Source organism: Muscardinus avellanarius, assembly GCF_963383645.1.
Source record: "Muscardinus avellanarius genome assembly, chromosome: X".
In the NCBI taxonomy this organism is placed as follows: Eukaryota; Metazoa; Chordata; class Mammalia; order Rodentia; family Gliridae; genus Muscardinus; species Muscardinus avellanarius.
The window spans coordinates 91201935-91220119 of NC_137792.1; the positions used below are offsets into that span (position 1 = coordinate 91201935).

The following is an 18185-nucleotide window of genomic DNA, read 5'->3' on the forward strand; positions in this document are numbered from 1 at the left end:
CTAGTATCATGTGACTTAGTGGCCTTGGGCAAGTAATTTCCCCTTTTGTAGTCCCAGCTTCTTCAACTGGAATTACATGCATCACTTTCACCAATTAAACAGCATTAACCATCTATTAAATGTCAGACACTGTTCTAGATAAAAAAAAGGCAGAAGTGTAAATAGGGCCAAGCTCCTGCTCGCTTGAACATTGTAGTGCATGTATAACATATGCTACCCTCAGTGAAATAGGAAGGAATAAAGATTGACATTTTAGAGATTAGGAAAGGGGTGTATCCTGAGCCCTCCTCACTAGCACAAAGTGAGTATAATGTCAAGCCCAGAACTCAAGACTCCTGAACTCTCATCAGGTGAACTATCCAAGAGCCTACACTTTTGTAAACTCTTTTAAAGTAAATACTGGCATATGGTTAATTTAGTCTGGTCTAGAGATCGCCACTAGCACCTCAGCAGCTGCTGTATTGTCCTCATTTTGAAACAGATTTGGGCTGCTTTTCAAAGAAAATTAATGTCACATTTTGCATTGTAAGTTTTTTTTTTTTTTTTTTTTTTTTGTGTGTGTGTGTGTGTGTGTGTGTGTGGCGGGGGCGGTGGATAAAGCAGGCATTTGTTGTTTTAGAAGCCAGCAGGGAACCACCCATTCCCAATTCTCGGTAGCTGCATTACTGGAATGAGGTTAATTTTAAATGGTGTGATAACATTTCTTGTTTACCAGAATGAGAAAATTAAACATTGCCACACAAATTCTCCTTTTCTTTTGGCCCTCCCCCCCCCAATAAAGACAGTGTCGGCTTTTCTGAGATTTTTTAAAAATCTTAATGTGTTTTGTATGCTCAGAGGGTTTTCATTCACTTATTTTATTAAACATGACACTATTTTTCAGTCTGCTTTTAATTTTGCTTTCTTCTGAAATAACTTTCCTAATAAAATATTTTATAATGCAGCATCACCCATGATTATTTATTAAAGTCCGGGTTTTCTTAATAGGAATCTTGTTCTTTAACTCACACATCTCGTTGGTGAGTCAATGTAACCTCAGCACATGAGTAAGAAACCTTGTTTTACTTCTGAGATTTTGTGAACACTATCATTAGATGGAAAATGTCTTGAAATCATATACTGTCTGCTTTCCCTGCTGTGGTAATCCTGGCACTCATCGTAGCACTTATCACAAAGTATGCACTCATCAAATATTGTATTCACTGACTTATTATTTACATGGTGTCTTAAAGATAATTGAAAATGGAACACTTTGATACTAGATTATTCTATTTATTTATTTATGTATTTATTTATTTATTTTTTGGTGTACTGGGATTCCTAGAAGCCCTTCTACCTCCGGGCTACCCTCCCAGACCTATTTTTACATTTTTATTTGGAAACAGGGTCTCCTAAGCCAGCGCGCGCGGCTGGCTTCGAACCTGCACGATCCTCCTGTCTCCGCCTCCCAAGCGCGGGGATTACAAGTGTGCGCCACCACGCCCGGCTAGATTATTCTTTTTATAAACTTACATTGGTGCATGTGGTTTACAGTGATAGGGACATACATATGCACACGGCACTTGATGGGCTTTTTCCTGGTTCCTTCCTTGCTCCTCCCCTTTCCCACACAGGATACTGAGGTTGCCATTGGTATTCTCACATATGTACATAATGCCAATGGAAGTGATTCCTCTATTGGTTCTCTTTTCCCCGAACACCACCTTCTTCTAGACCACCACCCCGGCTTCACTGGAGTTTCTCCTCCATCATCTAAAGTCCCTGCTTATATTCCAATTACTCCCCAAGCTCATAATAGCCAAATGATGGAACCAAGCTAGAAGCCCATCAGCAGATGAACAGATTATAAAATTATGGGATATCCCAAAAAAGTAATTCTACTCAGCCATCAAGAACAAAATTAGATAATTTGTAGGAAAATGGAGGGACCCGGAGAACATTATGTTAAGTGAGATTTACCAGTCATTAAAAATTGAAGGGTTTGCCAGGCGTGGTGGCGCACGCTTGTAATCCCCGCGCTTGGGAGGCAGAGACAGGAGGATCGCGCAGGTTCGAAGCTAGCCACGCGCGCTGGCTTAGGAGACCCTGTTACCAAATAAAAATATAAAATAGGTCTGGGAGTGTAGCCCGGAGGTTGAAGGGCTTCCTGGAACCCCAGTACCATCCAAAAAAAAAAAAAAGTGAAGGTTTTCTGGATGTGGTGGCAACATGCATGTAATCTCAAATTTTGGAGGCTAAGACAGGAGGATTGCAGTTCGTGGCCAGCCTCAGTTACTTAGTGAGGCCTTCTGTAACTCAGTTTCAAATAAAGAATAAAAATAGGGTTGGGATGTAGCTCAGAGTTAGAATGCTCCTGAGTTCCATCCCCAGTACCACAAAAAAAAGAAGGGTCTTATTTTCCTCTCAATTGCTAGACTATTCTGTTCAACACAATTCTCACAATACTTCTTTTTGCAGGTATGAGGGCATGGATCGTGCATTACAGTGTGTCGAGTACATCAAGTCTAATGGACAAAATATCGGCTGCAAGTTTCCCTATTTGAAGTCATCAGACTATAAAGATTTCTTTATCCGTGTTAACGGATCATCAAAATTCATGTCAATCAGATCTAGCTATTTCGTGTTTCAGCTTCAAAATATAGGTGATATAAGCAACTTCCAACTTCAAAGTTATTGTGTCTAGTTCAGGATATTTCCAACCACTTGGGAAAGAAAAAGAGACAGACATGGACCCACCACAGAGAGAATGAGTCAGAGAGAGAGATGGATGAAAGTGCAAAGTCAGAAAGATAAAGACTATGTGTGTGCGGAAATACAGAAGATAGGAAACCGAGTAAAGCAGGCAGGATCTTTTCACTTAGAAACCCTAACTTACTCCCCAGCTTCCAGCAGACCATCTGCTATATAAGTACATTGATGTTAATGACGGAGTAATTATGGAATCCATTACTCCCAGTAAATTTATTGGATATTTTGTGAGTCTCTGTTTTCAGTTGTTTAACAGTTGAATGAATGGCAGGTACTCCAGTCAGCCAGACATTCATTCCAATCCCAGATGGACCTCTTTCTAGCTATGTGACTTTGGGCAAATGGCTTAACATCGCTTTATCAATTTCCTTATCAGTAACATGAAGATAGTAGAAGCCCCCTCCTGGGTTTATTGAGAGACACAAAGATTAGGATGCAGCACTCTTGGTACTGTGCTTACCCTCCAGAAGATCTGCATAAGGGTTTATTCTTATGAAAGGGTTTATGAAACCCTTTATGAAAGGGTTGATTCTTAGTGAAAGTAAGAGCACTACTGCCCGTAGTTGTGGTTTCTAAAGCTACAAAATGAGAAAATGATTGCAAGGATTTTGATCTTCACATTTTTCTTTCGGGCTTAAGTATTTATCAATGTGTGACTTATCAGCCAGGCATTGCCGACACATACAGGTAATCCAGGTAATCCCAGTACTTAGGAGGCTGAGACAGAAGGATCATAGGTTTGAGGCCAACCTCAGCAACTTCGAGAAACCTTCAACAACTTAGTGAGCCCCTGTTTCAAAACTAAAAAGGGCTGGGGTTAGAGTTCAGAGGTAGAATGCTCCGGGGTTCAATTCTCAGTACACCCCCAAAAAACTGTGACATCAAAACACAAGCTCCAAGTCAGGCGCGATAGCATGTGCCTGTAATTTCAATACTTCGGAGGCTGAGACAGGAGAATCATGAGTTTGAGGATAGCCTCAGCAATTAAGTGAGACCTGTAGCAACTTATTGAGACCCCATTTCCAAATAAAAAAAAAATATGACTGGGGATGTAGCTAAGAGGTAGAATGTCCTTTGGTTCATTCTTCAGAATCACACACACAAAATAAATAAATAAAAATAAGAGTTCCAAAATAACCAAGTGTCTCAATAGACTCATCTAGGCTGGCAAGCAACTTTGACATTAAATCACATAGTAGAAAATATTCTTGAGGCACCCGCTTAATCTCTGGAAGTTTTTGTTATAGTTATCATCAGCTTTGGATAAGTTTACTGCTAATTTTGATGACCTCCTTCTGCTTTTCAGTTAAACCTTTGCCACCAGACTTCATTTTTATGGATATGAGGGATTCATTTGAAATTAACCTGAAATGGAGCATACCTAGAGGACCCATCCCAGCAAAGTGTTTCATTTATGAAATTTCATTCTCTGAGGGCGAAAATTCTTGGATGGTATGAAAACTGCATTTATTTTTTATTTATTTATTTTTAGTAGTACTGGGGGTGGAACCAAGGGGCTTTTCTACCTCTGGGCTATACTCCAAGACCTATTTTATACTTTATTTGGAGACAGGGTCTCATTAAGTTGCTGAGAGCCTCACTAAATAGCTGAGGCTGGCTTCGAACCTGTGCGATCCTCCTGTCTTAGCCTCCCAAGTGGTGGGATTACAAGCATGCACCACCGTGCCTGGCTTGCATTTATTTTTGAATGTCATTAACATAACCTGTAAATACAATAGGAAGCTTAAAAACCAAATCAGTTGCTGGCCACATGAGGAGTAAAACATGACATGTGTCTTAGTTTAATTTGCAAAAAGTCAAATCTAGTAGACTGGAAAAATGAGTTTAGTCAAAAACTATAATCAAAGATAGCCTTTTTAAAACTATCTGAAGATAAACTAGGCACTTGTTTCAAATTTTTATTTTTATTTTTATTCTGTACTGGGGATTGAACCCAGGGGTATTCCACTTCTGACTACTCCCCAGCCCCCCTCCCACACACAGAGACACACACAGACACACACACACAGTGTGTTATACAATGGATTGAACTCAGAGGTTTTCTACCTCTGGGCTACCAGCTACCCCCTAACCCCTCTGTCCTCAGCCTTTTTTTTTTTTTTTTTTTTTTGGTGGTACTAGGGATGGAACCCTTCTCCCTCCGGGCTACACTCCCAGACCTATTTTATATTTTATTTGGAAACAGGGTCTCTTAAGCCAACGAGGCTGGCTTCGAACCTGCGCGATCCTCCTGTCTCTGTCTCCCAAGAGCGGGGATTACGAGCGTGCGCCACCACGCCTGGTGCCCTCAGCCTTTTTTAAGTGTTTTGGAACAGGGTCTTACTAGGTTAAGTTGCTCAGGCTAGTCTTGATCCTGTGATACACCTGTCCCAGCCTTCCCAGAACTGGGACTACAGGCATACACCACCACACCCTGCTTGGTTTCAATTTTATGTCAATAAATTAAAGTTGCCAAGGAAATAAAATGGGTTGTGAAGAGATGTCGGATTCAAAACAAACTGAGATAAAACAAACACAAAATACATTTCTCGAGGAACCACCATGAGATCGAGATTAGAATACAGCAATGTTACAAGAGACTGAATTAACCTGGGAAGAGAATCTTGTAACAGGAGAAGGAGTTAATGGTTGTAGGACCAGTTACCCCACAGCTTGGACAATGTGGCGCTGCCTTTAGGCAGACTTTGTTGTATGATAATTTGATTCAGTGCTTTCCAATTCAGAGTGACGAAGACAGGAAGTGAGCCACTGACTCTAATTCATTTCATATAGAGATGAGAAAAATGGTTGCTACATTGACTTAAACGTCCCAGGGAGCTGGGCGTGGTGGCACACACTTGAAATTCCAACATTTGGGAGGCTGAGACAGGAGCATCGTGGTTTGAGGACAGCCTCAGCTACTTAGTGAGGCCCTTTGCAACTCAGTGAGACCCTGTTTCAAAATAAAGAATAACAAAAATAGGACTGGGGGTGTAGCTCGGAGGTAGAATGCCCCAGGGTTCCATTCCCAGTACCCAGTACCAAAAAAAAAAAAAAAAAAAAAAAAGGTCCCAGGGAGTTGAATTGACTTTACAAGTAAATTACACAGCTTGACCCATAATGGCCATCTGATTTTTGATCCACTTAAGTCTACACTCCATTATAATAGTTTCCAAGATCAGATACAACCTATGCAAAGGTGTTATTTTGGATGATAAAATATCCTTAGCTCCTACAAATGCAAAATCGAAGTAATTACTTCAGGGATTGATTTCTTTTCCCTTGTGAGATCACCCACTTTTGTAATATTCTTGAGTCTGAAGTGAAAGCTTCCTGCCAATCCCTGAGCTCTAGTCCCAGGTCGTATGGAGAGTAACCAAAACAAGATCAATAAAAATAAAAACTTGAGAGTGGGGCACAGTAGTGCATGCCTTTCATTCCAGTGCTGTGCTTGAGAGAATGAGACAAGAGGATCACAGGTTCAAAGCCAGCCTCAGCAACGCAGTGAGACACTCAGCAACCAAGCAAGACCCTATTTCAAAACAGAAAGAAAGAAAAAAGAATGAGTGAAAGAAGGAAAGAAAGGAAGGAAGAAAGAAAGAAAGAAAGGAAGAAAGAGGAAAGAGGAAAGAGGGCTGTGGGTATGTCTTGGAGGTAGAATGCCCCTGGGCTCAATCCTCAGTAACACACACATGAACAAAATATAAAAAGAAAACCTGTATTATATTGTTTTTTGTGGTACTGGCGGTGGAAACCAGGGACTTTTCTACCTCCGGGCTATACTCTCAGACGTATTTTATATTTTATTTGGAAACAGGGTCTCACTAAGTTACTGAGAGCCTCACTAAGTAGCTGAGGCTGCCTTAGAACCTGTGCAATCCTCCTGTTTCAGAGTCCCAAGTACTAGGATTATAAGCGTGCGCCACCACGCCCGGCTAACATCTTTATGAATATAAACTCTATAGTTTCATGGAAACAACATTCATATGGCAGTTCTGTCTTTGAAGAACTCAGGGCAGCATTTTCCATTTTACAGAAGCTGCAACATTTTTCACTAGTCCAAATACTGGGCATTATAAACATCTAAGACTGCTAAGAATTTTGTCCTGCCCCACATGCTGTCCATATTATAAGTGAAAAATTATGAATATAGAAAAAAATTTCACATGTAGATAGAAAGGGAGAGGAAATGATTTTTTACCCCCCATAACAGAGAAACGCTCACTGCTAAAAATATACCTTTCTAGAATTTTTTGTGCTAGGAATTGAATCCAGGGGCAGTCTACCTCCTAGCTATACCTCCAACCTCTTATTTAGAAACAGGATCTTGCTAAGTTGTTGAGTCTTGCTAAGTTGCTGAGCTTGCCTTTGGATCTGCAATCTTCTGGTCTCCGCTTCCAAAGGACTGAGATTATAGAGCTATGCCACCAAGCCTAGTTCCTTTCTAGTCTTTTGATGCACATATTTTATATTAAAAGGCCACTTTGAAAATGATAGGTGGTAGCCGGGCGTGGTGGCGCATGCTTGTAATCCCAGCATTCGGGAGGCTGAGACCTGGAGGATCGCAGTTCGCGGACAGCCTCAGCTACTTAGTGAGGCCCTCTGCAACTCAGTGAGACCTGGTTTCAAAATAAAGAATAAAAAATAGGTCGGGGGCTGTAGCTCGGAGGTCAAATGCCTCTGGATTCCATCCCCAGACCCGCAAAAAAAAAAAAAAATTGATAGGTGGAATCTCTTTAGTTGCAATTAGATGGAATAATGGCATCTGTTTGGCTTTCAGACTACCACCGTTGAAAATGAAATGTACTTTACAAAAATATCCAATGAAACTCAGAAAATATGCTTTTTGATAAGAAGCAAAGTGAATATCTATTGCTCAGATGATGGAATTTGGAGTGACTGGAGTGAGAAACAGTGCTGGAAAGGTATGAGCTTGAGGATGATCACTAAGTCATCAGAGATATTTGCTAGCACAACTTTTTTTCTTCCAGTGTATTTTGTAATTACAGAGTTCAGACACCATTGCAGAAAGTCTGGAAATGGAGAAGAAATCTTACCAAGCAACTCAATTGAGTACAGATATATTGAAAGTCTATTCATTTAGAAGTAGGAGACTTTTTTACTTTTCATATGCCCAATATTGCTTCAGTGAACAGAATGTGTTAGTTCTTTTATGGGGGGGGGAGCTTATTTTCATCAGTCTTTTCTTTCTTTTCTTTTTTTGTGGTACTGAGGATGGAACCCAGGGGCTTTCTACCTCCGAGCTATACCCCCATCCCTAATTTTATTTATTCCTTATTTTGAAACAGGGTCTCATTGAGATGGAAAGGGCCTTACTATGTAGCTGAGGCTGTCTTCGAACCGAGATCCTCCTGTCTCAGCCTCCCAAATGCTGGGATCAATCTTTTCTTATGCCTTCAGTTTTCCAGAAAACAGATTTTTTTTTTTTTTGCGGTACTGGGGATGGAACCCAGGGGCATTCTAACTCCAAGATACACTCCCAGTCCTATTTTTATTCTTTATTTTGAAATAGAGTTTCATTAAGTTGCAAAGGGCCTCAGTAAGTAGCTGAGGCTGTCAGCGAACCCTGGTCCTCCTGTCTCAGCCTCCCAAATGCTGGGATTACAAGCGTGCACCACCACAACAGAAGTCTTTAAGGATAGGTCATTGTATGCTTATTTCTTAATACTATGCCTAATGAATATTTTTATAACTAAGATATGATTAGTAAAACACACATTCCATTCACTTCCAACACTGATTTAAAGTGACTCACGATAAAAGGCATCAAATTACATTGCTGTAGAAATGACAAAGCCTAGAGAGTGAGGCTCAGTCATATTGTACTTCAGAGAATATTAGCTTTATTAGTAGAAATTGCCAATAATGATTCAAAATGGAAGGAAATTAAGTCATCATTACTCTTTCAGGTATATAGATATAGATGCGGCTCTCAGTGCATATCCAGATATGCTGGCCTTTCTGTCCATCACACACATTCTTTCATGTGATTCTATTCTAGCAGGATACCTGCCTATGGTCTCCCTTTGCACATAGTGGCACCTTTGTTCCTTTTCACTCATCAACCAACCCTCTGTTAAGCACCTTAATATGTGTCAGATTCAACTATTGGAGATATAGCAGGAAAGAAATGCCTATCCTCATAGAACTTATATTTTATTCCAGAGTTGGGTAGGAAGACAAACAAAGACACTAAATATGTAACCACTAAAGGTTATAGAGATAAAAGAAGGAAATTTTATTTTATTTTTGTGTGATGTTGTAGATATAACCCAAGGGCATTCTACCTCCAAGCTACACCCCTAGTCCTATTTTTATTTTTCTTTATTTGGAAACAGGGTCTCACTAAGTTGCTGAGGTTGGCTTTCAGCCTTTGATCCTCTTCTCTCAGCCTCCCAAGTGCTAGGAGTACAGTGTGTATGACCAAGCCTGGCAAGCAGGACATTTTATTTATTTATTTATTTATTTATTTATTTATTTATTTATTTAGGTGGTACTGGGGTTCCTGGAAAGCCCTTCTACCTCCGGGCTACTCTCCCAGACCTATTTTATTATTATTATTATTATTATTATTATTATTATTATTATTATTATTATTATTTTTGGTGGTACTGGGGTTCCTGGAAGCCCTTCTATCTCCGGACTACACTCCCAGACCTATTTTAACATTTTTATTTGGAAACAGGGTCTCCTAAGCCAGCGCGCGCGGCTGGCTTCGAACCTGCGCGATCCTCCTGTCTCTGTCTCCCAAGTGCGGGGATTACAAGCGTGCGCCACCACGCCCGGCTAGGCAGGACATTTTAGAAATCAATTAATGAAGAGATATATGCATTTAGAAAGTATATTACTGTTTCTATCTTTTTCATTTTTTCACCACTGTAAAAAATCTGGAGACTAGGTGAAGTTTTGTTCTGAATTATATTTTGTCATTACTGCACTGTCTAAAGTGAATGTGGTGAGTGTTTAACCACATTCTTAAACTGTCCATTATTTTATGTACACAATCTAGTACTGATGACTGACATTTCTTTTACCTGATAGGAATCTCTTGGTAGAATCCTAATAAAATTGGGAACAAAGAATTTCCTGAGTTACCTGGTGCCTAAACTTTTTAGGACATTTCTTCTCCCTGTCCCCCAATCCCCACTGCACTCTACTCCCATATTGAGGTTTTAACAACAGGGACTATCACTAAGGGGAAAGGTACCTTCTCCTTTTTTGTAGTGTTAGGCACTGAACCCAGGGATGTTCTACCTCCAAGTCACACCCCTATCTTATTTTTATTTTGAAACAGAGTCTCACTAAGTTTCTGAGGCTGGCCTCAAACCTGAAATCCTCATGTCTCCGCTTCCCAAGTCCTAGAATGACAGGCATGTGCTACCATGCCTGGCTCACACCTTTTTTTTTTTAATGGAAAATTAGCTCTTGCTCACTTCAGCATCAGATGGTATATATAAACATTTAACTTATTGAGAGTTAAAGATACACAGGACATGTTTGTTTAATCACTTAAATATTATTATTTTTAATAAAAATTCAAAGTCAAATTTTAAACCAAATATTATCAGAAAATAAGAAATGTGCTCTGGGGAGTTATTTTCGAAGTGAATTGAAAAGTTCTGTATAGAAGCACACAAATGGGAGAAATACACAACTGAGGTTATACACACTGGTCAATATGGCAGGGCTGAGGTTGTCCTTAAACCTGAAATCCTCCTATTTCAGTCTTCCAAGTATTGGGATTACAGATGTGTACCACTATGCCAGGCTATATTCCATATTCTTCACCATTTACTAGGGGTTTACTTATAAAATAATTGTTACAAAATCATTCTAAACCTCTATCACGTCCCCCTTTGTGATGTTTTTATCCTAGAGGACACGTGGAAGGACACTTTTGTATTCTTCGTGATACCCTTTGCTTCTGTGGCCTTTATTGTTTTTTTATTAAGTTGTCTGCTTCGGAATAAGCAAAATACTTTATTGAAAGTGGTAAGTCATAAAAAGTTGCATGTTTGGTCAAAAACAGTATGTAACAAAAAAGGTCTGCATTTGGAACTGATAGGCCTACATTCCATAATTTATTTTATTGTTTATTGTTTGTGGTCTTGGGATTGAATCCAGAGACAGTCTACCTCCGATCTACACACCAAGCCCTGCTTTATTTATCTTTTTATTTTATTTATTTCTTTTTTGTGTGGTACCGGGAATGGAACCCCGGGGCATTGTATGTCCGAGCTACACCCCCTGCCCTATTTTTTATTCTTCATTTTGAAACAGGGTCTCACTAATTTGCGGAAGGCCTCACTAAGTAGCTGAGGCTGGCCTCGAACCGCGATCCCCCTATCTCAGCCTCCCAAATGCTGGGATTACAAGCATACACCACCACATCCAACTACTATCTTTTTTTTTTTTATTTTGAAACAGTCTTGCTAGGTTGCTGAGGTTGTCCTTAAACCTGAAATCCTCCTATTTCAGTCTTCCAAGTATTGGGATTACAGATGTGTACCACTATGCCAGGCTATATTCCATAATTTTGCTAGCTCACTGTGGGTATCTAATGATGTCTATGGAAAATACAGTAATTCTTAAAATTCATCCTACAAGGATACGTTTTGACAACTAGAGATTAGTTTTGTCAAAATAGAAAAATAATGCTTTAGAACATGAAACAATGTTTACCTGTAGTTACAGTATAATCATTGCCTGCCCAGACACAAGATCACATCAAAATTGATAAAACATGATGCCTGCTGCCCTGGAGCTCAACAGTAGCAGGGGGAGACAAAAATCCATATATAATATAGACTATCAGACAACCTTAAATATTTGCTATTTGAATTGTTCAGATATTGTAGAACTTCAGAAGATGCAGATCACTACGAGTTGGTAGGCTTTAAGAGGTTGTAACTTAGCGGGGTGTGGTTATGCATGCCTCCAATCCCAGTACTTGGGAAACTGAGACAGGAGGATCACAGGTTTAAGGCCAGCCTCTGCAACGTAGTGAGACCCTTTTTCATAAAAATTACAAAGGATGGAGATGTAGGTGGGTGATAGAGCATCCCTGGGGTCAATCTTTAGTACACCTCCCTAAAAAAGAAGCAGTGACTTAGGGAAAATAATCTTAATAGCATGTCTTTGTGTGTGTGTATATGTGGTGATGGGGATTGAGCCAGAGGCAGTCTATTTCTGAACTATACTCCTAGGCCATTTTTAAAAATTTTGATATAGGGTCTTACTAAGTTGTGGAAGGTCTCCCTAAATTGCTGAGGCAGGTCTTGAAACTGTGATCCTCCTATCTCAGCCTTCCATGTACTGGGATTACAAACATGCTCCACCACACCCAGCCATACCATGTGTTTGAAGAGCAATGTGAATGTATAGGAAATGTTTCATTTTTCTCTTTTCCTGCTGAATGCTTTTCTATGAGTTAATATGCCCTGGTAAAACTGTATTATTAATTGTGATTTTTTAATTAACAGAGCTCTTTCTAAATTTCAGGTTTTTAATGACAAGGATGAAGATTTCCCTCAAGACATAACCTGTTAACATCACTATTTTTTCATACAGCCATTTGTTAAACATTGGTTTTTATTAAACTGAATTTTCCCCTCAAATGTTGAATAAATCTTATTATAAAACACTGCTGCACTGACATAGGTTTTAGAGTTCTCAAACCCTTTGCTAGTGGTAAATTTGCTGGATTCTGTTAACACGTTTTTTTATTTCTCTAAATCTGGATGAGACTGCAGTCCCTAGAGAAGTCAAGGGATGGTTTGGATTTTATTTAATGATGTATTAATATAACAATGTGATTTTCCAGCTTGCATTACACCATAGAGATACTGTCAAATCTTGAAAAATGATATTGTATTGTTCTTTGTTTTAAATTTTTCTCTGAGCCAGGCATGGTGGTACCTGCCTTTTAATTCCAGTACTTGGGAGGCTGAGACAGGAGAATCACAGGATTGAGACCAGCCTCTGCAACTTAGCAAGACCCTGTTTCAAAATAAAAATAAAAAGGGCTGAGGTTACAGCTTGGAGGTAGAACATACCTTGGTTCAATCTCCAAAACAAAAAACTTTGTACTCTGGATGAGAGGATTCACCATAAATAAGGTTGTTTTGCTTTAAAGTAACTCAAGGAAAGGACTAATAGGAAACAAGAAATTTAAAATACATTCATAGTCCTAATTGTATGCTTCATATTTCATGGGGAAAATAGTGAAAGAAATTTTGTGCTTGAAAGGCCCAAATTAATGAAATGGTTAATTTTCCTATTTGAAAATTTCCAGGCTCATAAACTAGAAAATAAAAGCTTGGGAATTTCCTCTACTATTTGGCAGGCAGCCTTTGCTAATTTCTGATGCTGTGGTGTCTTTTTTTTCTTTTTTCCTGTGGTGTCTTTTTTGTTAGTTTGTTTTTCTTTTGTTCTGGTTCAAGGCACAAAAGACAAAAGCCTATGAGATTAGTAAGCCTTTTATTTTTATTTTATTTTTATTTTTATTTTTATTTTTATTGTTTATGATACTAGGGATTTAACCCAGGAGCATTTTACCTCTGAAACAAGGTCTCTTTAGGCTACTGAGAGTCCCACTGTGTTGCTGAAGCTATCCTGAAACGTGATCCTCCTGCCTCAGCCTCTCAAGTCCTGGGATCACAGGTATGTTCCACTATGCTCAGCTAGAAGTCTTTTAAAAGCACATCAAACATGCCCGGCGTGGTGGCGCACGCTTGTAATCCCCACGCTTGGGAGGCAGAGACAGGAGGATTGTGCAGGTTCGAAGCCAGCCTCGCTGGCTTAAGAGACCCTGTTTCCAAATAAAAAAGTATAAAAATAGGTCTGGAAGGGTAGCCCGGAGGCGGAAGGGTTCCATCCCCAGTACCACCCAATAATAAATAAATAAATAAATAAATAAATAAATAAATAAATAAATAAATGTACATCAAACTTTCAAAGCCTATGGCTACCAAGGTGTTTACAGTTGCTTTAAAACTTAGGGACTAATGGATGAGAGATTACAATTGAGAACCAAGTTTTAATTTGGACCATTTTCTATTTAATATTATTGAGGGTAAAGTAGGCATCATCTGGGAACTTATTAGAAACTCACTAACCAAGACTTCTTCAGCCATCACATTTTAACCACATTCTCCATTCATTCATTCATACATTCACTTTGAAGAGAACTGATATTTAACTATATTTAAAAATAAAAACTGCTAACAATTTAATAGAGTGTTAATCTCATAGGGTAACTATGGTAGTGAGTACTGTTACATATGACCATCTCTAAAAGGGAAAAAATGGCTTATCTAAAATTCATGTGCATAAAACTTCCTGGGAAGAATATAAGCAAGCCACCTATGGCTACTACTTAGGAAACCATGCAGAGTTCCAAGATAGTTCCGATCATCACACTTTCCAAAAGATGCTGTCACCTGACCAGAGAAGGTTCAAGGCTGAAGACCTCGATGGGGACCTGACAGCCACTCGGGAGGAGTTCACTGCCTTTCTGTATCCTGAAGAATTTGAGCATATGAACAAAATTGTGATTTTGACCCTGAAGGACATTGACAATGATGGGGATGGGTGTGTGGACCAGGACGAGTATATCGTGGATATGTTTTCCCACGAGGACAACGGCTCTGAGCCAGACTGGGTTTTGTCCGAGCAGGAGCATTTCAGTGATTTCCGGGATTTAAACAAGGATGGGAAGTTGGACAAAGATGGGATTCTCCACTGGATCCTTCCTCGGCGCAGGCCGAGGCCAGGTACCATGTATATGAGTCTGACAAAAATAACGATGAGAAGCTAATGAAAGAGGAAATACTGAAAAACTGGAACATGTTTGTTGGAAGCCAAGCTACCAATTGTGGATAAGATCTCACAAAAAATCACGATGAACTTTGATAGACTCTCATTGTAATATGGCAGACTGTGATAGGCTTCCTTTACTCTCTTGGGTGGTTGCTACAATTTTCTTATTTGCAGTAGTTATGTCCCTAGGAAAGCAACTTTATGCGTCAGATTGGGGTAAAATTTTTTTTACTCAATATTTGTTGGAAAATAATCAACACTACTTTTCCAGTAAGATTTCTTTCAAAATACTATAAGGTCTTGGCAAGTTGTAATTCTCTTTGGAGACACATTACTACAATATGACTTTTAAGGTTTGTCCACTAAATTTAAACAAAAGGAGAAAAAAACTTGAAAAACACTGCTTTTCAGAAGATGGATGGGGGTGGGGGATATATGGGATACCCGCTTTATATTTAACTATCAGAATTTTAAAAAATATTGCCACTGTGAAACAGCTGGAGGGGGGAAAATCTGATGAAACTAAATTGGTATTGTCTTAGGCAGCCTTATTTCTGAGCAAGTCTAATATTTCATATTCTTCTTTCATGACTTTATACTCTGAGCTATTACTCTAAGTGGTATATAAAACTTCTATGCATTTTTCTGTATGGACCTGCTAATGTGTACAATGAATCCATATCTTTGTTTTTTTGTTTTTATAATAAGAGGCAATCAAGAAAGATAATGTGAACAAGAAAGAATTTTAGAGATAGGGAAAAGATGGATGCCCAACATTTGAAGAACTATAGGAAAATTATTAACTTTTTAAATACACTAAAGAAAATATCTTTTATATGTAAATGAGGTAGGTTTGATATCTGAACTAGTGAATAGAAACACAGCCCATTTCCTTGATGATCTTAAATGGGAATGGGGCTGTGGGGTTCTTGGGAAAGCCATATGCGGTGGGGATCATCTGATGAATCCACAGCCCTTGTAGCTGTCCTGATGATGGAATTACAAAGGGACATTCCCAGCCATTGACTAAACCAGCAAAACTAATTGTTACAGGTTGAAATTCCACCTTGTAAGCAGGAGGTGAATGAAATAAAGGCTCCCCTTGAGGAAAAATAATAAAATCCATGTGCAAAACAGAATAGCATCCTTTATTGTCACTCATACTCAATGATAAAATATGCCATTATTTCCCTAAGTAGACCTGTCATTGTTAAGACTCAAAACTCTTTTGGGTAATATGAATTAAGATATGGCACAATTGGTCATTTAATACACATACTTAGCATTATTTCAGCAGTAACTTTCTCAACATCTTTACCTCAGTAGGATGTTGAGGATTACAATTCACCAATAAAAGTATAAGAAGTTATTAAAAACAAAGATATGATATGATTGGCAATTGCTGTCCAACTAGGACATGCCAAAGTTGTTTTCAACTATGCTGAGGGTTGCTGGGAGGAAGCAGGATTGTGGAGGAGAGAGGTCAAGGTGAGGCAGGGAAGCAACAGGCAACTCCTTGGGGAATGCTAAGTGGCTTTGGAGATCCAGTGTTCTAATTCCTCTCTTGAGAACATGCATAATGAGCACTATTAATCAGAAGTTTTTCTGGAGCCCGGGGTGGTGATGCATGCCTGTAATCCCAGTACTTGGGATGCTGGGACAGGAAGATCTCAGGTTCAAAGGCAACTTCAGCAATTTAGGGAGGAGACTTTCAGCAACTTATCAAGAATCTGTTTCAAATAAAGAATAAAAAGATCTGGGGGTGTACCTCAGTGGTAGAATGTCCCTAGGTTCAGTCCTCCCAATTAGAATGTCATCAAAGTGGATATGAGAATCAAGTGACATTAGTCTTTGTGTGTGTATGTGTGTGTGTGTGTGTGTGTGTGTGTGTGTGTGTGTGTGTTTTTCAGTACTAGGGATTGAACCCAGGAACCGAGCTATACTGCCAGCTCTATTTTTATTCTTTATTTGGAAGCAGGGACTCACTAAGATGTGAGGGGCTCACTAAGTAGCTGAGGCTGGCCACGAACCACGATCCTCTGGTCTCAGACTCCCAAGTACTGAGATTACAAGCATGTGCCACCATGCCCAGCTAATACACTCAATCTTGCAAAAAGACCTCCAGAATTTCTGACCTGCTAGCTATGCAGGTTTATTAACCTTAAATAATGTGATTCTAAATAGAATGCATTTGAATTTTGTGAACTGCCTTTTAAATTTATATATGATGATGTCTTAAGGTATTCAATATTTCCCAAATGCTTGGCATACATACAGATAGTGCCCTAAGTTATTTTCTCCTCTCACCCATTTGGCTTCTGCTAGCTGGAGTTCCCTTATACCCTCACTCAGAACCTCCCTCCCTTAAGACATCCCAAGTCCAGAAGCTAAGGAACAACACCTGTCGCAGCAGCAAGAGTCCCTCAGGACTTTACTCTTCATTGGCAATGAGCAAGGATGCTGTTATGTGCATGTGTCTTGTGCACAGGGCCCCATGCCTGCAAGGGCCCAAGACATGGCTTAATGATATGCTATTACCATTTTGAAATTCTTAACAATTTTTGAAATAGATATTGAGATAACTAGTTGCTAGCAGTGTGCCTTATAAGAAACACTAAAAGAAGTCCCTCAGACTGATAGCAGTGCCCCTGCAAACTAATTCAAATGCACAGAAATCCCAGATATGACTGATAAAAGAAATTATGCAATCATAAGTTACACATATAAATGTACATTTCTTCTGTCTTAAAGAGTTAAAAAGCAATCGCATAACAATAGACATACAGTTATATTTTTGTTTCTATAATGTATAGAAGTGCAAGTTAATTGACAGTGACGACACAAAGGAAGTGGGTGAAAGCAAACATGTTTTGGAGTGGGGAAATGACTCCCAAAGGGAGCTTGAAGCCACAGGAGGAAATACAGGGAGCCGGAGGTGGTAAATGAGAAGGTTTATTAAACACTCTCAGCTGGGCCAGTCGCACACACCCGTAATACGAGTACTTGGGAGACGGAGACAGAAGATTGCAGGCTTGAGGCCAGTCTCAGCAACTTAGAGAGACCCTGATTTAAAGTAAGAAATAAAAAGAGCTGGGGGTGTAGAGCTAGAATAACCTGGGTTCCATCCACAATACTAAAAAATTAAAAATAAAAGTTAAAACAAAGACTATCAAAATCTTTATTTTCATAATTAATTTGAAACAAACTTACATAAATTAATAATTATAGCAATGTATTATTGGTTTTTGTTTGTTTTCCTGCTGGGAATTAAACTGAGCTTTACCCTGCACACATACAACATGTTTTATTTTTTATTTTTAAGCAGGGCTTCCCTAAGTTGCTGAGGGTCTCGCTAAATTTCCAAGGCTGGTCTTGAACCTGCAATACTCCTATCTCAATCTCCCAAGTACTGGGATTACAAATATTTACCACCATGCCTGGCTGTATAATTGGGTCTGTAACATACACACATATAATATGAATAACTATATAATAGCACAACAGGCATAAAGGATAGAACTACTTAGAAGTAACATTTCTGTATCTCACTGACATTTTTAAGTTATTATATATCCAAAGTAGATTTGCTAAGATGT

At 39.1% G+C, this 18185-nt stretch overlaps 1 protein-coding gene across 1 annotated transcript in view; it reads left to right on the top strand.

Moving 5' to 3' along the window:
- The window catches only part of IL13RA2 (interleukin 13 receptor subunit alpha 2), a gene marked incomplete at both ends in the record, with an annotated part of 80326 nt that extends 65644 nt beyond the window's left edge, over positions 1 to 14682 (top strand). The window contains 7 exon segments of the mRNA XM_080718961.1: positions 2458 to 2642; positions 4055 to 4200; positions 7529 to 7673; positions 10646 to 10761; positions 14069 to 14522; positions 14525 to 14649; positions 14653 to 14682. Of these exon segments, the coding sequence (XP_080575087.1) occupies positions 2458 to 2642; positions 4055 to 4200; positions 7529 to 7673; positions 10646 to 10761; positions 14069 to 14522; positions 14525 to 14649; positions 14653 to 14682 (1201 nt within the window).
- Positions 14683 to 18185: the final 3503 nt, after the last annotated feature.